General features: G+C 34.9%; 1 protein-coding gene across 1 annotated transcript in view; it reads right to left on the reverse strand.

The window, feature by feature from the left end:
* Positions 1–3,778: 3,778 nt before the first annotated feature.
* ETNK1 (ethanolamine kinase 1) overlaps positions 3,779–22,058 on the reverse strand; it is a 67,327-nt gene continuing 49,047 nt past the window's right edge. Inside the window, exons 5-8 of the mRNA XM_065887530.1 lie at positions 20,016–20,099; positions 18,102–18,262; positions 4,179–4,252; positions 3,779–3,851 (exon numbers count right to left, since the gene is read on the reverse strand). Coding sequence (XP_065743602.1) covers positions 3,779–3,851; positions 4,179–4,252; positions 18,102–18,262; positions 20,016–20,099 — 392 coding nt within the window. The remainder of the gene's footprint in view (positions 3,852–4,178; positions 4,253–18,101; positions 18,263–20,015; positions 20,100–22,058) is intronic.

Genomic DNA, 22,058 nt, shown 5'->3' on the forward strand with positions numbered 1-22,058 from the left:
ATAAAGCTGCTTTACCACATACTTATAATTCACTTTCCTTTGTGCATAAAAACTACTAGCATTTGCCTTTTGTGTAAAGTAGTGCAAGTTGCTGCCAATAACAAAACTCCCCTAGCATAAAACATTGTTAACTTTGTCTATCAATTGAATGACTGACTAATATTAAAAGCTTAAGTCTATATCACTTTGGAATGCTTATTAAAAAGCAATTTAAAGCAGAAAATCAAACTGATAGTTTTCTCATTTACATTATGAAGGAATTCAAAAATGGTACAGAAAGCTTTGTGTAATGTAAAAAAGAAATATCCATATAACTTTAAAAGTGGAGGTTTTTAACTGTTAATTGAGAGTGTTTGGGGGGAATTTTTCCTTTAAATCTGGAAGGTTACATAATAAATATATTTATGAAGTTAAATATTTTTAGTTCAGCAAAAATGGAATTAGCAGTCATTAAAAGAGCACATACCTTTTCTGTGTTTTACAATCCCATAATGAACAACTTTATACTTAGAGAAGCCAACTGAGACATGCTTAAGTTGAACTAGGAGCTATTACTTATCATTTCCCTTGTATATGTGGGACTTAAGATTCACACTGAGATATATAAAAACTCAAAGGTTTTTTTTGTAGAAAAAGGTTAACAGCCTTGAAAACAGAAAAGGATAACACTTCAGTCTGCAATCATAAAATTATATTTTTAATTTGCTTTAGCTTAGAGTCATGACTCAAATGGAATTCTAACAATGTATTAATTTACTGCTTGCAGGAATCTAACCTCCAAAAACTAGTGGTCAACTAAAGTTTGAAAAAAAGTCATATTAGGCACTGAGAGGCTAAATAAATAAGTACTGACATTAACAAAAACTGACAAACCCTATTTCCAGTTCCTCTTGTTATCCCACTGTGCAGCCCGATTTGTTGGCTATTTCCAGTCTAAAACCAAAGAGCTGGATCATGACCTTACAGAAAAATGTCTACAAAAGGGAAAAGAATGCAAAACAATACACAATCTCATATGCAACATACAAGTCACACTAATTTACAAATTTGTATTTACACTGTTTTATATACATTCCAGGCAGACCTAGTTGATGAGTTTTGTGCTCATATTGATCTCAAATGATCATGTGAACAGTATGATTTACTACCACGTCTCTTTAATTCCCAGAAAGTGGTGGTAGCATGGGGTCAGGAGGGGAAAAAATCAAGTATTACTGGTCAGTTAAGATCATACAAGTATGTAAGGAACAAAGGGAAAACAAATTGTGGAATTTTGCTTGCTAAAGCATCCAGGCCACTATGGTCTACTGACTAACACTGAGTATACATGAATGCCACTTCTCTAACAACCATTTTCATATTTACAAAATGAGCTTACTATCAGTTGAGTTATTAGGTAAGGCATTCAAGTTCCTTAGCTTAACATAAAAAGGCAAAAGACATCCCAGCAAGCCACAGGACAAATTTTAGAGGGATGTTTTCCCTTTAGAATCCCTTAAATGATCAATTAAAAGGGAAGCAAACTTTGAACCCTATTATTAGGCTGAAGCATGATCCCAAAAACCTGTACAGGAAGTGGGAACATCATAATACCCAAAATCTAGCCTAAAAGTGGGGGAAATATCTTAAATAGCTTATTTTGTTCCCAAGATTCATTGCCTAGGGCTAAAGTGAGAGCCTTTATTCCCCTTTACATTCACTTCTATATGAATCTCTCTGAACCACTTACAAGAGTATCACAGCTAGCAGCTAGGCACAATCTACCAGCAATGGCTCGGTGAATCTCTATTCAAAATAGTTTGAAGAATATGGAGTAAGGCAGAAAAATGATCTTCTCTCTTCCCACAGTTCTCCAAGATATATCTGCACTTTTAAGAAGTCGGAAAGCAAAAAAAATCAAGAGTACTACATATTCTTCATTGTTCTAAGAAAATGTTCCAGCCCCAGATGAAATTCCACCAAAAACAATTTTTCAAGTTCACTCTAACATTATATAAAAAGCTATTCATTGTTTAATTGGTTCCTTTCATTTAGTTAATTAGGTAAAATTCTATTGATCCTACAGTAATATGGTTTATAAAAACAGAAGTGAACATCTGTAACATTGGGGAGGTAGAAAACAAATCTTGGTCTAACACTGCTAATATAGACACAAAACAGATTTTAAGATTCTATTCATGTAACTAGAATTTACCATTTTAAATGGTCTGTAAGTGTTTCTACTTACTTTATTAGCTTTAAACATCTTGAGATAATCCAAGTATTTTAAAGCACTTATCTGAGAATACAAGTCACTTGGAATAATACATCAGACTCCCCAGAAGATTTCTCAGAGGATTAATTTGTAGTTGCATATTCTGAATATGCAGATCCATTAAGCCAACTTTGTACATGGGCACTTATGTGACCAAAGTGCAAAGCTTGTCATACTAATTTTCTAAGCAGAGTTAACCATGACTGCTCAATTCTACACAGCAGTCTTCAAAATTGGATGCTTGCTTATCTATCTCAACGATCTAAGTTCCTTCCAAATAATAACTGCCATCCTCTCACTCTCAAACAGACAAAAACAAACAAACAAAATCAAAAGAAATCAAACCAAACAGAAGCCCTCCTACCATGAGTATTTTTGCTTAATTCACATTGTTATATCAGATTTTAAGTGTACAAGGTTCATGTTCTAAAGGTTCCTTATTTAATTCTTTTAACCATCTCAACTTATTTCTCTGAAACTATTGATACATTTATCAAGTAATCATTTGCTATCATTCTAAAGACATGGAGCCAGACTAAAACATTAAAACCACAGTGTAAGGAATGAATCTGAAGAAGTAAAAAAGAATTAAACTAAATGACATTTTCTTGTTCCCAAGTATGATAAGCATTCTGGCTTTGTTTCAAAAATTAACAATTGCTGTACTAGCTACTATTTAATAACAAACAAAATATACAACATCTTAATAAGTAAAACAAAATTTTTGGTTAGAAACAATTTGATACAGTAAAATTTTAAAAACAAACTGTAACTTAAATGACCATATATAGTATATGAAAACATTATTTAATACAGATTTTGGTAACATAAAATCATCATATATCTATTCCAGGATTATATGGTAAATATTAATATTTATACTGCCAGACTATGTAGCAAGAGGGGAATTTAATTCTAAGATGTTCCCCCCCAAAAAATGCTTTCCAATACTCCAGAAAGATGTACCACTAGCATAGACAGTGAATGTACTTCACTCTCCTAAACAGATATTTTTCTATGAACATCTTAAGTTATCTAAACCAGTGTCTGGCATTCCAAGAGTAAATGATTCATTTAACTAACAGTGTGTCAAAATAAAAAGGTTACACTAAACACCTAAAATGTTTACTAAGATTAATGTTATTAAAGTAAAACTTAAAAGAAAATTTTCTCTGGAAAATTTTTGTTGCTTACACCCAACCAACAGATGAAAACAGTCACAGAATTCATGTTAAATTTATAATAAATAATTAACATATAACATAGATTAAATTATCAAAGGATTAAACTGACATCTTTATACCCTTCTGCTGATTTAACAAACTTCTAACCCACCACATACTGAGAGCAGTAGGTGTATTTCTTAACATCATTCTATTTAAAAAATAAATTGGTTGTTTAGAAGCATAATTTGTAAAGCAAGATAACCAAATTAAAAGAATTTTAACATATATTGGCTTTTCGGAATTTCTTAAAATATCCACAAGCATTGTTCAGCTACTTAAGAATAATTAAATGTCTTCTTTACTCAGGCACCTTTAATGCAGTAACCTCAGGCTTCATCTTAAAGTATTGGTTAAAACGAACAATTGCATACCTATTGAGAAAAGAGAGTAACAACATAATTACAGCTAAAAACCTTAATCCTTCGTTTATTTCCACCCACCCGTTCTAAACTGATTTTTTTAAGTTTTTAAATTTTCAAGGGACATACTTTTAGTTTATTGCACCACCTACTGGACACTTTTCTAATACTGAAATCATTTAACAGATTATACCAGATTTCCTTGCAGACCAATTATTAAATGTATGCAACCTCTGCAACATTTGACTAAAAATAATAACTACAATGTCCCCTATAAATTCTAAATGTAAATCCCAAGAGTAGAGACAAATGTAATGCATACAGTAAAATTAAACTTACCCAAGGAAATCAAACTCAATAGTGGAGTATTTGGCTTGAATCAAAGCCCACAGTCCCCAAAAGAAATGTGAAGCCTAAAAAAAGGGAAGAAAAATCAAGAATTATGATAATGCATTTCTTTGTAAAACAAATATTAAATTGTAAGTTTCTTCCTTTTTCATCAACTCCATGAACAATACTTCCTTGATGCTTTTTTAACACAAAGTATCTAAAACCACAGGTAATACTGAAGTGTACAGTTATCTGGATGGCTATAGACCACTTTTGTCCACAAAAGGTTATAATAAATTATAATCACTAAAAAATAAATAGAGCCCAGTTCCTGTATCCTGCTTTGTGTGGGCAGAGTTTGGCATCAGCACTGATACATGTTGTTAGTTAAGTGTTTTTAATGGGTCATAATTGCTAATAGGATTTCCTATAAAATACATTACCAAAGGATTTTGTTTCTTAAAATATATACAAAAAGGAAAATCCAAATCTCAAAAATAAAACATATACTGAAACCTGAAGATGTTCAGGGGGTGACAAATTTCTGAAAGCAATTTTTATTGACCCAACAATTCTGCGCAATCAACGATGATATAAAGTTACACAACTTATGTTGGAGAAAAATGAGTCTTAGGACTTAAAGAGTAAACAGATGACTGTATAATTAGGAGCTGCATAATAATTTTGTATGTGTGCTTTACAATCTATTTTCATTTAAACACGATATTTTAAGATTCTGAGGGAGGAACCAAGATGGTGCGGTAGAATGACATGCTCTTACTCCCTCTTGTGAGAACACCAGAATCACAACTAGTTGCTGGACAATCACTGACAGGAAGAAACTGGAACTCACCAAAAAAGATACCCCATATCCAAAGACAAAGGAGAAGCCACAATGAGACGGTAGGAGGGGCGCAATCACAGTAAAATCAAATCCCATAACTGCGCGGTGGGTGACTCACAGACTGGAGAACACTTATACCACAGAAGTCCACCCACTGGCGTGAAGGTTCTGAGCCCCACGTCAGGCTTCCCAACCTAGGGGTTCAGCAATGGGAGAAGGAACTCCTAGAGAATCAGACTTTAGAAGGCTAGAGGGATTTGATTGCAGGACTTCGACAGGACCAGGGGAAACAGAGACTCCACTCTTGGAGGGCACACACACAAAGTAGTGTGTGCATCGGGACCCAGGGGAAGGAGCAGTGACCCCATAGGAGAGTGAACCAGACCTACCTGCTAGTGTTAGAGGGTCTCCTGCAGGGGCGGGGGGTGGCTCTGTTTCACTGGGGGACGGGGACAATGGCAGCAGAAGTTCTGGAAGAACTCCTTGGTGTGTGCCTTCCCAGAGTCTGTCATTAGCCCCACCAAAGAGCCCAGGTAGGCCCCAGTATTGGGTTGCCTCAGGCCAAACAACCAGCAGGGAGGGAACCCAGCCCCACCCATCAGCAGTCAAGCAGATTAAAGTTATACTGAGCTCTGCCCACCAGAGCAACAGTCAGCTCTACCCACCACCAGTCCCTCCCATCAGACTTACACAAGCCTCTTAGACAGCCTCATCCACCAGAGGGTAGACAGCAGAAGAAAGAAGAACTACAATCCTGCAGCCTGTGGAACAAAAACCACATTCACAAAAAGATAGACAAGATGAAAAGGCACAGGGCTATGTACCAGACGAAGAAACAAGATAAAACCCCAGTAAAACAACTAAATGAAGTGGAGATAGGAAACCTTCCAGAAAAAGAATTCAGAATGATAGTGTAGATGATCCAGGACCTCAGAAAAAGAATGGAGGCAAAGATAGAGAAGATGCAAGAAATGTTTAACAAAGACCGAAAGAATTAAAGAAGAAACAAACAGAGATGAACAATACAGTAACTGAAATGAAAACTACACTAGAAGGAATCAATAGCAGAATAACTGAGGCAGAAAAATGAATAAGCGACCTGGAAGACAGAATGCTGGAATTCACTGCTGCAGAACAGAATAAAGAAAAAAGAATGAAAAGAAATGAAGACAGCCTAAGAGACCCCTGGGACAACATTAAACACAACAGCATTCGCATTATAGGGGTCCCAAAGGAGAAGAGAGAGAGAAAGGACCCAAGATAATATTTGAAGACATTATAGTCGAAAACTTCCCTAACGTGGGAAGGGAAATAGCCACCCAAGTCCAGGAAGCGCAGCGAGTCCCATACAGGATAAACCCAAGGAGAAACAAGCCAAGACACATAGTAATCAAATTGGCAAAAATTCAAGACAAAGGAAGATTATTTAAAGCAGCAAGGGAAAAATGACAAATAACATACAAGGGAACTCCCATAAGGTTAATTAATAGCTGATTTCTCAGCAGAAACTCTACAAACCAGAAGGGAGTGGCATGATATACTTAAAGGGATGAAAGGGAAGAGCCTACAATGAAGATTACTCTAGCCAGCAAGGATCTCATTCAGATTCCATGGAGAAATCAAAAGCTTTACAGATAAGCAAAAGCTAAGAGAATTCAGCACCACCAAACCAGTTCTACAACAAATGCTAAAGGAACTTCTCTAAGTGGGAAACACAAAAGGAGAAAAAGACCTACAAAAACAAACCCAAAACAATTAAGAGAATGGGCCTAGGAACATGCATATCGATAATTACCTTAAACATAAATGGATTAAATGCTCCAACCAAAAGACACAGGCTTGCTGAATGAATACAAAAACAAGACCCGTATATATGCTGTCTACAAGAGACCCATTTCAGACCGAGGGACACATTCAGACTGAAAGTGAGGGGATGGAAAAAGATATTCCATGCAAATGGAAATCAAAAGAAAGCTGGAGTAGCAATCCTCATATCAGACGAAATACACTTTAAAATAAAGACTATTACAAGACCCAAAGAAGGACACTACGTAATGATCAAGGGATCAATCCAAGAAGAAGATATAACAATTATAAATATATATGCACCCAACATAGGAGCACCTCAATATATAAGGCAACTGCTAACAGCTCTAAAAGAGAAAATCGACAGTAACACAATAATAGTGGGGGACTTTAACACCTCACTTACACCAATGGACACATCATCCAAAATGAAAATAAATAAGGAAACAGAAGCTTTAAATGACACAACAGACCAGATAGATTTAACTGATATTTATAGGACATTCCAGCCAAAAACAGCAGATTACACTTTCTTCTCAAGTGCCCAGGGAACGTTCTCCAGGATAGATCACATCCCAGGTCACAAATCAAGCCTCAGTAAATTTAAGAAAATTGACATCATATCAAGCATCTTTTCTGACCACAACACTATGAGATTAGAAATGAATTACAGGGAAAACCACATAAAAAACGCAACACATGGAGGCTAAACAATGTTACTAAATAACCAAGATATAACTGAAGAAATCAAAGAGGAAATAAAAAATACCTAGAGACAAATGACAATGAAAACACAGCGATCCAAAACCTTTGGGATGCAGCAAAAGCAGTTCTAAGAGGGAAGTTTATAGCTATACAAGCCTACCTCAAGAAACAAGAAAAATCTCAAACAATCTAACCTTACATCTAAAGGAACTAGAGAAAGAAGAACAAACAAAACCCAAAGTTAGCAGAAGGAAAGAAATCATAAAGATCAGAGCAGACATAAATGAAATACGAACAAAGAAAACATAGCAAAGATCAATAAAACTAAAAGCTGGTTCTTTGAGAGATAAACAAAATTGATAAACCGTTAGCCAGACTCATCAAGAAAAAGAGGGAGAGGACTCAAATCAATAAAATTAGAAATGAAAAGGAAGTTACAACAGACACCACAGAAATACAAAGCATCCTAAGAGATTACTACAGGCAACTCTATGCCAATAAAATGGACAACCTGGAAGAAATGGATGAATTCTTAGAAAGGTATAACCTTCCAAGACTGAACCAGGAAGAAACAGAAAATATGAACCAACCAATCACAAGTAATGAAATTGAAACTGTGATTAAAAATCTTCCAACAAACAGAAGTCCAGGACCAGATGGTTTCACAGCTGAATTCTATCAAACATTTAGAGAAGAGCAAACACCCATCCTTCTCAAGCTCTCCCAAAAAACTGCAGAGGAAGAAACACTCCCAAACTCATTCTATGGGGCCACCATCACCCTGATATGAAAACCAGACAAAAATACTACAGAAAAGGAAAATTACAGACCAATATCACTGATGAATATAGATGCAAAAATCCTCAGCAAAATACTAGCAAACAGAATCCAACAACACATTAAAAGGATCATACACCATGATCAAGTGGGATTTATCCCAGGGATGCAAGGATTCTTCAAAATACGCAAATCAATCAATGTGATATACCATATTTACAAACTGAAGAATAAAAACCATATGATCATCTCAACAAATGCAGAAAAAACTTTTGACAAAATTCGACACCCATTTATGATAAAAACTCTCCAGAAAGTGGGCACAGGGGGAACCTACCTCAACATAAAAAAGGCCATATACGACAAACCCACCACAAACATCATTCTCAATGGTGAAAAACTGAAAGCATTTTCTCTAAGATCAGGAACTAGACAAGGATGTCCACTCTCGACACTATTATTCAACATAGTTTTGGACGTCCTAGCCACGGCAATCAGAGAAGAAAAAGAAATAAAAGGGATACAAATTGGAAAACAAGAAGTAAAACTGTCACTGTTTGCAGATGACATGATACTATACATAGAGAATCCTAAAAATGCCACCAGAAAACTACTAGAGCTAATCAATGAATTTGGTAAAGCTGCAGGATACAAAATTAATGCACAGAAATCTCCTGCATTCTTATACACTAATGATGAAAAATCTGAAAGAAAAATTAAGGAAACACTCCCATTTACCATTGCAACAAAAAGAATGAAATACCTAGGAATAAACCTACCTAAGGAGACAAAAGACCTGTATGTACAAAACTATAAGACACTGATGAAAGAAATTAAAGATGATACAAATAGATGGAGAGATATACCATGTTCTTTGATTGGAAAAATCAACATTGTGAAAATGACTCTACTACCCAAAGCAATCTACAGATTCAATGCAATTCCTATCAAACTACTACTGAATACCTAGGAATAAACCTACCTAGGGAGACAAAAGACCTGTATGCAGAAAACTATAAGACACTGATGAAAGAAATTAAAGATGAAACCAACAGATGGAGAGATATTCCATGTTCTTGGATTGGAAGACTCAATATTGTGAAAATGACTATACTACCCAAAGCATTCTACAGATTCAATGCAATCCCTATCAAATTACCAATGGCATTTTTTTACAGAACTAGAACAAAAAATCTGAAAATTTGTATGGAGACACAAAAGACCCCGAATGGCCAAAGCAGTCTTGAGGGAAAAAAGCGGAGCTGGAGGAATCAGACTCCCTAACTTCAGACTATACTACAAAGCTACAGTAATCAAGACAATATGGTACTGGCACAAAAACAGAAACATAGATCAACGGAACAAGATAGAAAGCTCAGAGATAAACCCACACATCTATGGTCAACTAATCGATGACAAAGGAGGAAAGGATATACAATGGAGAAAAGACAGTCTCTTCAATAATGGTGCTGGGAAAACTGGACAGCCACAGGTAAAAGAATGAAATTGGAACACTAACTAACACCATACACAAAAATAAACTGAAAATGGATTAAAGACCTAAATGTAAGACCGGACACTATAAAACTCTTAGAAGAAAACATAGGAAGAACACTCTTTGACATAAATGACAGCAAGATCTTTTCTGATCCACCTCCTAGAGTAATGGAAATAAAAACAAAAATAAACAAATGGGACCTAATGAAACTTAAAAGCTTTTGCACAGCAAAGGAAACCATAAACAAGACGAAAAGACAACCCTCAGAATGGGAGAAAATATTTGCAAATGAATCAACGGACAAAGGACTCATCTCCGAAATATATAAACAGCTCATTCAGCTCAATATTAAAGAAACAATCAACCCAATCCCAAAATGGGCAGAAGACCTAAATAGACATTTCTCCAAAGAAGACATACAGATGGCCAAGAAGCACATGAAAAGCTGCTCAACATCACTAATTATTAGAGAAATGCAAATCAAAACTACAATGAGGTATCACCTCACACCAGTTAGAATGGGCATCATGAGAAAATCTACAAACAACAAATGCTGGAGAGGGTGTGGAGAAAAGGGAATCCTCTTGCACTGTTGGTGGGAATGTAAATTGATACAGCCACTATGGAGAACAGTATGGAGGTTCATTAAAAAACTAAAAATAGAATTACCATATGATCCAGCAATCCCACTATTGGGCATATATCCAGAGAAAACCACAATTCAAAAAGGCACATGCGGGCTTCCCTGGTGGTGCAGTGGTTTAGAGTCCTCCTGCTGATGCAGGGGACATGGGTTCGTGCCCCGGTCCGGGAAGATCCCACATGCCACGGAGCAGGTAGGCCCGTGAGCCATGGCCGCTGAGCCTGCGCTCCGCAACAGGAGAGGCCACAACAGTGAGAGGCCCGCGTACTGCAAAAAAAAAACAAAAACAAAAAGACACATGCACCCCAATGTTCATTGCAGCACTATTTACAATAGCCAGGTCAGGAAAGCAACCTAAATGCCCATTGACAGACGAATGGATAAAGAAGTTGTGGTACATATATACAATGGAATATTACTCAGCCATAAAGAGGAACGAAACTGAGTCATTTGTTAAGACATGGATGGATCTAGAGACTGTCATACAGAGTAAGTCAGAAAGACAAAAACAAATATCGTATATTAACGCATATATGTGGAATGTAAAAAAATGGTACAGATGAACCAGTTTGCAGGGCAGAAGCTGAGATACAGATGTAGAGAACAATCGTATGGACACCAAGTGGGGAAAGCAGCGTGGGGGGGATGGTGGTGTGATGAATTGGGCGATTAGGATTGACATGTATACACTGATGTGTATAAAATGGATAACTAACAAAAACCTGCTGTATAAAAAAATAAATTAAATAAAATTAAAAGAAGAAAAAGAAGCAGACTCACAGATAAAAAGAACAAACTAGTGGTTACCACTTGTGGGGGTGGGCAATATAGGGGTGGGGGAAAAAAGGGTTATCATGGGGTTATATGAAGTCACGTGTGTGAAACTTTTGGAAATTGTAAAGCACTACAAAATTTTTTAAATCTTTCATTTAATAAAAAATTATGTACAGTTAAAAAGAAAAACTGGCAGTGTTTTGGTCAGTTCAGTAAAGCTACACAGAAAAGACTGCCAAGCATATGCTGGCTCCTAGTTTTTATGCCTTCTGTGGTTCAGATGCATTTCTTTCATTCTGATTACTTAGGAAAAGTTATCTCCAGCTTGCTTTTTCCCATTAGTTTCTGTCTACTTTACTGTCTTCAATTTATCTTGTTTAATGACAGATTTTTAAGGCAGTTGGTATTTTACTTTTTTAGTCATCATTCTTTTTATATCCCTACTTATTACATCTTATTAGAAAACCTATTTTGTTCTGTGTTTCAGTTTTTTCTGCTACATATTTATGAGGCTTCCAATTGACTTTCTCTTTGAAAGCATTAAACAGAATATTGGTATAAATTATATTGTACATACAAGCAAAAATAAAATAGTTGCATGTGTACTTTTTTAACATTTACATAGATAGATATTTGGCTTACATTCATCTCTACCTATGCATCTTTTGATTAGCTATAATCCACATCCAAATATTTAGACCATCTGTTCTCATATATTGAAAATAGATTGATCTATATTTTTCCCTACTGGAATCGTACCTTACTATATATCCAGCTTTAATTTTCATATCTTTCTATAGTGGTCAGATTCTACTAAGTTTTACCATTGCATTGTACTCCTTAGCTTTTCTAGGCTGGGACTACACAACACTGCATTAAACAGAGTTAAATATTTGATAATCTAAAAAAAAAAAAAAGTTTCTGATAACACTAAGACTTCACTTCCCGAGAAATACTCTATTCTAACTAGAAATACTATAACTAGAAAAAAATTACTAGGTGTGTGGTTGTAAGCAACTTAATTAACCCCTCTGTACGTTTGTTCTCTCATCTGTAAAATGCAAGTGAGATATTATAATTTATAATAAGATATAGACATTTGATCTTCATTCACTGTTCCTGGCTCATAGCTCCTTGGACTTTCCTAAGCATAGAGCAACTGGAAGCATCTTTTGTTACAATATTTGGTCTTTTGTCATTGGTTCCTGAAATAGTTCCACAGCTATAATGTGAAAGGAATGTCTTTGTTATTCTTAACAAGCCCCTTTCAACCACATGTTAATGAGGTATCTTTTGGAAAGCCCCTAAACTTGAGGGCTGGTTGCCAGGGGAATTAACCACGTGATTAGAAGGTTGGAACTTTCCGCCCCACCACCTCCAGACTTCCAGGGAGGGAAGAGGGACTGAAAACTGAGATGGCCAGTGGTTTAACCAATCTTGCTTTGGTAATGAAGCGTCCACTAAAACCTAAAAGGAAGGAGTTTGGAGAGCTTCCATATTTCGTGAACCAGATGACCTACGCACATGTTGGGAGGGTGGTACACCCGAAACTCCACAGGAACGTAAGTTCCTACACCCAGGACACTTCCAGACCTCACGGTACTATACCTCTTCATCCAACTGTTCTTTTGTATCCCTATAATATCCTTTATGATAAACTGGTAAACAAATGTAAACGTTTCTTTGAGTTCTGTGAGCCACTCTAGCAAATTAACAGGCCCCAAGGAGGGAGTTGTGGAAGTCTCCCATTTAAAGCCAGTGGACTTGCGAGTGGCATCTAAAGGGGCAAGGGGACAGTCTTGTGGGACTGAACCTTTAACCTATGGAATCTGACACTATCTCCAGGTAGATAGTGTCAGACCTGAGTTAAATTTGTAGGACACCCAATCACTGCCTACTGAGAACTAGAGAACTGATTGGTGTGTGGAAAAAAAACCACATCGGAGCAGCTGGCATACAACAAACGTTCAATAAAATGTTAATTATTAATTATATGAAACCAGAATGACAAAAATGATGAAGATTTTTTAAAATGGTCTTCTTTCTGTCTAAGGAAGTGTCTCAGGTATTGAAAAGTGATTTATGAGATGAGATGCCTTCCTTCTTTTGAAAGTCTAAATCAGTGGTTCTCAAAGTGGTCCATGAATCCATGGAAGACTCTGAGGCCCAAAACTATTTTCATAATAATACTAATATGTTACTTGTCTTTTCGACTGTGTTTACATTTGCAATGATGAAAAAGCAATACTGGGTGAAGCTCCTGGTACCTTAACATAAGTCAAGGCAGTGGTACCAAAATGAATTAGTATAGTAGTCTTATTCTTCACCACCACCACACACTCACAGTACAAATCCAGTCTCACTAAAGAATGTCCTTTAATAAAGTCCTTTAACTATTAATTTTATTAAATCTCCACCCCTGAGTACATGATATTCTGATATTCTGTGGGATGATACAGGAAGTACAAATAAAGAATGTCTGATGCATACCCAAAGCATGAAGGCTGTCTCAAGGAAAACCACATATGACTGAGTTGTGACCTAAACTTGCACATTTTTAATGGAACATCATTTTTACTTGAAGAACAACTGACATATGAACTAGAGTTATTAGACTTGGGTATTTGGCAGACATTTCTCAAATATAAAAAAGAGAACTTGTCATTTCAATGAGAATAAATGACAGTATTTGTTGCCAATGACAGACTTTGACTATTCAACCTAAAATTAGAACTTTGGAAAATCTGTATTCAACTCTGTGAGCTTATCAGCTTCTCAATAAAGTACCTAAAACTTTTCTGATACTGGTGGTGATATCAATAAATGTGATTTTTTAAATATCATATAATGAGACGTATCAACTTTTAGAAGATCTATACAGCTCAATAAATCCATATTTTCCAAATAACTAATGAATGACATTCAAATTACAAAATCACACATTGGTAAAAGAACCATTCAAAGTGCAAGATAAACTAATGGAGTTTAATGTAATAGAATACAAAAGTTAACTTATGTGTTCAGACTGAACATTACAATTAACCTTTAAGAAACCATCACTTGCTGAGTTTTGGTGAAGCATCAAAAAAGAATATCCACAATTCTCTGAAAAGGCAAAACACTCCTCTTTTCCAACAACCCTATGTGTGCGAAACAGGACTATCTTCATATACTTCAACCAAAACAATACATTGTAAGAGATGAAATGCAGGAGCAAATATGAGAATACAGCTTTTGTTATGCCAGACATTACAGAGGTTTGCAAAAGTAAAGAATTATGTCATCCTTCTCACTGAAGTGTTTTTTGATTTGGAAAATAGCTATTTTTCATTTTTAAAATGCTGTTTATGTTAACATGAGTTTTTTAAAAAAACATGTATTTAATAAATATTTTGAATTTGTTTTAATTTCCAAGATGGTAAATACTGATAGTTAAACCATATAAACAAAATCTCGTAGAGGTCTTCAAAAAAGTTTTTGAAGCGTAAAATAAGGTACTGAGACCAAAAAGTTTGAGAACCACTAGTCTTAATCACCTCAGCATATTCTAATGATATAAAAATCATCTGCAACTGGTATCATAATCTCTTCCTATTAGGTGGGTTCTGTAGTAGAAAAGACTAAAATCAGGGGACATTCTACACCTAAAAATAACATAACATTCTACACCTAAAAATAGCAGTGCTGGCAAATGTATTTCTCAATTTTTATTCATATAGTAATGGAAAATAACTAAATAATTCTAAACTAGAGAAGCATTATACATAAAACTTCACGTTTTTGGTAGGTAACACCTTTTATAGGGTGAAAAATTAAAAATTTATATGTAACATTAGACTCATAAACCAAGGGGGAGTGAGGAAATAGCCCATTTGTCATTTTGCATTCTCCAAAATGGCAAAGAGAGAATATTTAAGTACAAATAATATAATAATCTGTGATTCTATGATTTACTAATACTACTTCTCTCAGATTTGGAAGTTATGGATATGTAAATCTATCAAAGGGTATTTTAATTCCTAGGCTACCCACATCTGTTGCAAAGAAAAATTAAAAGCTTTATATGGTGAACAAATAACTAAAATGAATCCTCAAACTGTTTCCTGAAAACCTCAATATAACTTTAATATTTTACTTAGAAAGAATCTGAAGTCTGCCAACAATGTGTCTCAAAACTCAAAGCTTAAAAAACCCCTGTATTCCCTATTTGGTTTTGTAATGCAAATACCTACTTTTGTCTGTCATCTCCTCAACATTAATTAATTATAGTAAACAATTAATTAGAAGTGAAATCTTTTAATACTGAGGAAGTCTGATCATACCATTTACTGAACATTTATTTATTTAGAACATTACCAAACATTTACCAAACAATAAACATTTACCAAACATTTATTTATTTAGAACAGCTACACCTTGATCTTATTCAAACCTCTTTTCCTCCCTTATCAAAACAGCTTTATAATGTATGTATGTGCTGTCTTCTTCATGACAAGTGATCAAGGAAAGAGGAGGAAACAGTATTTAAGACACATCCATAAGGAACAAGAGGAACCTGCCAGAGAATACAGGGAAAAGGGCATTCTAAGTAGAAAGGAATAATCTATACAAAAGCATACAGGCTTAAACCACCCTGGAGTGTTTAGAAAACAAGATGACTCTGCCAGAGAGGAGGTGGTAGGTGAGAAATTTAGTGGGAAATAAGACAATTTGTAGATGCTATCATTTGGATTTCATTCTGTAAGTCACGGGGAGTCATAAAGTAGGAAAGTGACACAATCAGATTCATAAATTAGATTCTAGTTATTAGAAAGAGCACTTTTAAAAAATATACAGTGTGAATTACAGACAGAAAAAACCTGCAGGTAAAGAGACCAGTAAAGACTAACATATGTGAGAGACAAAGGCCTTAATCAAAGGTCATGCAATTAAGGAGAAAGGGTTGGAATTGACAGAATTTTAGAATAGAATCTGAAAATAGAAAAAATGTGAGGAGAGGAACACATGAAAAAAAATTCCTTCTTTCCTGGTTTCAGAATACAGCAACAGAATGGACAGCATTTTAATTAAGTCAAGATAGTACAATAAAGAATGGGACAGAGGATAGGATGCAGAAAATAAACTTCAAGTTTGGACACCTTGTGGTCAAATACTAATGGGACCCTGGATAGATACAGTCAGTACTGATCTGGAGCCTGTCAGTGGGATCATTAACAGAAAGGGCAATAAAAGCCATGGGACTAGATCACCCAATAGAAGTATATAAAGTGGGGAACTCCCCAGGAGTCCAGTGGTTAGAACTCCATGCTCTCACTGCTGAGGGTCTGGGTTCAATCCCTGGTCAGGGAACTAAGATCCCACAAGCCGTGTGGCACGGCCAAAAAAAAAAAAAAAAAAAAAGTATATAATGTACATAAAATGAAAGGAGGGAGGCCCAAAATCCAAACACTAGGAAACACTACCATGTAAGAGGGTTGGAGGAAGAGTAAGAAGAAAGAGGAGCCAGAGAAGGAGACAAGCAGGAGGGCACAAAAGAGGAAAACCAAGGAAGAATGGGACCACAAAAATTAACGAAAGGAAAAATTGGAATCAATGGAAAATAATGTCAAATGCTATGGACAGATCAAGTAAGATAAAGACTGAAGAGTTTTAACTGGATTTAGCAATTATGTCATTATTGTTAAGAAAACCCTATATTCTCTACTTTAAGATCATGTTTAAATAGAATAAATAGAAACAGCAGGCATCCTAGGACCAACTGGAGAGCATGTCATTAATTTAACCAACAGTTCGACTCAAAATAGACATCAAAACAGCAGGTAAAGAAGTCACATTTCAGCACACCCTCTTACTTAAGATGTATTCTGTATGGCACTGGGGGAATGCTGCTCTTAAGACTATGGAAACAGTACACCTGTGAGCCACCAATAGGGTCTATTTGTGAAGACTACATAGCAAATATTCCCCATGTCAACTGCAGAGAATTATATTAAAACTAAAAAGAAGTAGTAGCTAAAATAACTTCAACCCAGTATTCAATTTAATTAGTCTCAACACCTTAGCTGAAAGCTTATTCTAATGGCATCACGTCATTCTCAAAAGGTAATTTAAATGAACTAAAATTTGAAAACATAAATGCATTTAGAGTAAAGAGAAGTGGGTCTTGAAAATAATAAAGCATTACAATATCAAAGAGGCAGGAAATAAATGCTTATCAAAAGAAGCTCAGTAAGACAAAATACTGGTGGTTATGAAAACATAATTCTACCGGTCCTTCCAATCTACTTTTATCACGTTAACATGATATGTTAACATGTTAACATGTGATGATTAAATATATTGTGGAAAAACCTTACTACCCATAAATCTGTCCTTGATTATGTTTTTTATAACATAAAGAAAGAGGGCTTCCCTGGTGGCGCAGTGGTTGGGAGTCCGCCTGCCGATGCAGGGGACACGGGTTCGTGCCCCGGTCTGGGAGGATCCCACATGCCGCAGAGCGGCTGAGCCCATGAGCCACAGCCGCTGAGCCTGCGCATCCGGAGCCTGTGCTCCGCGACGGGAGGGGCCACAGTGGTGAGAGGCCCATTAATCCTAACTCTAACTAGAATCCATTCATTAAACAAATAATTTCACTGAGCAGTTAACCATGTGGCTAGGCACTGTTGTTCTAGAGGCTGGGGATATAGCAGTGAATGAAACAAAATTTTTGTCTTCAAAAGCATTATAGTGGGGGAATTTTAAACAATCTCATTTTGTCATTATTTTAAACAAATAACAAGTTCACAAAACTCAAAATGGGCAACTGTTTAAAAAATGATGAAAATTTTTAGTTTTTAACATTATATCAAGAATCTTTCATTAATTGTTTAAATTTAAACTTACCAATGAAAACTGATTGACTTGAATGAAGAGTATTTCTACTTCCTTTTCAGTAACTTCAGACCCAAAACCCTTATATTCTTTGTACGCTTCAAGGTAAGAACGCAGCCACTGGCCCTGCAGTTCTCTATCTGGATAAAGACTATAGTCTACATCACTCACACCTAAAATAGAAATGAAAATACACTGAGATTTTTAAGAACACATTACACATCTTGTGCAAACTTTAATAATCCCTACCATCTACATTTTTTTTTCAGAAAAAAATTATTAAATGTTTCCATTTGGGGCTGAAATACTAGATATTATTAAGTAAATAGCATTTATTAGAATAATAAACCAATCATAATGTATTCCAAATTAAATGCTAATGTACAATACAGTTGATCACCATAATCAATTCCCATTGCCTCAATTTTTCCTCAAAGTATGAAGCTTGAATCACCTGCATCAGAAGCCACAAATCTTCAATTTTAATAAGTACCTCAGGAGATTCTTATGCACACTAATATCTAGAGCATTTCCTAGAACTGTGGCTCTAAAGCTTCTTTAATCATTTCTCACAGAGTAAGAAATATATTTTTATATTGAAACCTTATACACACACCTGATATTAAGTTTCACAGAACAATATTTACCCTAACTACACCTTCCAATTCTGATACTTTCTATTTCTTTTCCATTCCTTGCTTTAATTATCCCACATACCTGATCTCATGATGTAGAGTTTGAAAAATACTAATCTAGTTCATAGTATTTTGCCTAGCATTCAAGGTTCTTCCTAAGTTGATCCAAACTTACTTCTCTGGTCTTATGACACTCTATTCTCCTTCATGGATTTTATATCCTACAGAAATAGGTATACTCATCTTGAAGATTTCTTGCTTCTTCCTGCAGTGCCCTCTCTTTCTCTTCTATCTGCACATCCAAACTCTAACTTTTTCAATTTTTTTCTACACAAAATCATATTAAGATCACTCTTTGGTATCCACAGCAGTGACTATCCATATTACTAACACGGTGATATCTCATTATATGCACAACTGCTCTCCCTTCCTATAGATATTTATGTACAACATGTATCTGGGGATATGGCAATGTATATAGGCTTGGTGGAGGGAAATAACTGAAAACATGTAAACTAAAACTTTCCCCCAACTCTCTTTACCCAGTCTGGTAACTTAGAAGTATGTGAAAATACATGAATACATAAATATACAAATTCAGCAATGAAAAGTTCCTGCTAGGTATAAACCATCCAGGAGAATTCCCTAATCTTCACTATTTTAGAGCATTCTATGTTTCTAAATATAGCCATAAAATGTATTTTAAATTAATTATACTTACATTAAAAAACTTAAACTTTTACCTTTGATGGTAATAAAAGATTATTTTCAGGGGTAAAAATGACCAGCTTTTCAATTATTCATAGCCAATGACAAAAAAAAAAAAAAATTCTTGAGCTTTTTAGTTAAACAACATTCCAAAAGCCCTACTACACAATAGAAACAGCAAAGGCTTTTAAATGATTAAAAAGTTGCTTTCAAATCTTAGTTCTTTGCATTTTACTGTGACCTTGGTGAGTTACTTTACTCATTTGTAAACTGGGAATATTACCCAACTTATTATTGTGTAGAAAAAATCAGATGAGATTTACGAAGCAACTATGTCAATTCTTAACGAAAGCCACACACACAAAAAGCCACAATCATTATTTTCCTTAAGAAATTAAGGAAGAGGTCATCATCTCTTTCCTCCAATAATAAAGAAAAACCAAAAAGGTCAGGAAGAAAATAAAAATTGTTGCTCCTACCCCCAGTTGATCTTCTTTAAAGAAAAGAAAAAACAATTCGAAAAGCATCCTTTCAAAATTATATATGCTACTCCATTAGAGGAACATGGTCCTCTAGATTTTACCTGCAAATTCATTGAAATGATTTCCAATATCATATGCCAGGTAGTTGTATCCAGAATATTCATAATCAATGAACTGTACATCACCTATGTGAGACACAAAAACAGAGACATAAGAAATCACATATAGGATCAGAAAATCCCTATGCTATTTATAATTAAATAGCTTCCAATATTTTGTCTCATTGTACGTGCTTGGTTACATGCACTTCTGAGACAATACAGGGTAAGGCTGTGAATTTTATGGCAATGAGCTTTACAAAATTCAAATTATTTATCTGGGTCAACAGCTTCTTTGTGAACATTAATGTCCACTACACTAAGGAAAAGTCAAAAAACAGTCATTCTCCAAGTTCAAACAAAAGCAAAATATGTCTTTAACCACATGGGGGCATCAGTTACTTAAAAATTCAAGTTTGGTTAGAAATGAAAACTATCTTTGGAAACTTAATAATCTACGCAACTTTAACAAAAAATTAATCTATGATACTCCAACAGTGAATTGACAAGCTAATCTATATATGGAAATAAAATACAGACTTTCAAAGACTTATTAAATTCTGAGAACCCTGCACTTGCTGATCAACATAACAACATGCCTCATTTAAGAAGTTAGTTGCTATCAAACTTACATATTCCTGGAATGCTACATAATTAAGGTTTCCAATAGCATATTTGAGCAGCCTTAAGGTGGTTGTTTTATCATTTAAAAAGAGCAAAGGTATAGTTGCTTTTAAATATTTTTTTAATTTGAGAAATTTTTACATAAACTAAAGAGATTCCTATTCTAAATTAGTGCTAAATACAGATACAGATATGCGTATTTCATTATAATTCTCCAAAGACTATCCTGTTCCGCCTGCCCAGGGGACAAACTCCTGCTTATAAACACTTCATTTTCGAGTACTGAGTATTAGAGAGGGTTTGGCTCAACAGAGATATAGGTCCTATTTTTTAAAAGACGAGAAAAAGAGAGAGAGAAAGAGAGACAGAGTGAAACATTAAAAAAAAAAAAAATCAAAATGGGTCACTGTCTACATCAAGGGATCACAAACTCAAAGGCTAACAGGGCTCAACAGTTAAAATGGATACATGAACAGAGATGGCTATAAGAATAGTTTCTAAGCTGCTGATATTGAGAAAATGCACAGCATATGTCTAGTTACATTGTCTTTTAAAACATCAAGCTGAGCAAACTTCTGGTTTATACACACTGGCTTTTCCCGGATAAAAGAGCTTTTGAACTGTCATGTGTCATACAGATTTATATGTTTAATATGGGGATGTATGTTGATCATATTCAAACTCAAAAAAAGAGAATTATATGACAGAAAAATGTAATGGCAAGTGGAGTATTTTAGACAAAAGCCAAAAAATTTAATGTAATTGTATTTAATTCAAAATTTTTATAATAGTCAAGTCTAGAGTAAATAAGTGAGATTACCAAAGTATAAAAGCCCAGTTACCAAAATCTATACGCATATTGACAAAATAATATAAAGTTTTTAGAAGTTGGTAACTACATAAACCACTACAACTCAACCAGTTTAAATTCCTGAATTCACAAAAACTATTCCACAGAAAGTCTTAGAGTTAACCAAATCACTTCACTAAACTTGCAGAATGGGAAGACAGAACAAGCTTTAACCAAATCACTTTACTAATAAGCTCCGAAATGAAAAGTCAGAACATATTTAAAATTTTTTTTCTAGGTACCCTTGGGAATGAGAGAGTAAAGACCACCATCATGACAAAATACTTTGCAGCCATGATAAAAATTTCATTTTCAAAAATTATTAAATGACCAGGAGAATTACAAATGTTATATGAAAAAAGACATAAAATAGTAAACACAGTGATCCAAATTATTAAAATATTATGCCCGAAGAGAGGAAAAAAGAAAAAAAAATAATGCATAGGGGAAAAAAGATGAATGGAAATAAACCAAAACAAAATGTTTCTACTAGCTTCATTTCAGATGGTAGACAAGTGACCTTTCTTCTTTTATTCTTTGCAATAAACATTACTTTTAGGAGGAAAAAAAAA

The sequence above is a fragment of the Phocoena phocoena genome, chromosome 11, assembly GCF_963924675.1.
Source record: "Phocoena phocoena chromosome 11, mPhoPho1.1, whole genome shotgun sequence".
In the NCBI taxonomy this organism is placed as follows: domain Eukaryota; kingdom Metazoa; phylum Chordata; class Mammalia; order Artiodactyla; family Phocoenidae; genus Phocoena; species Phocoena phocoena.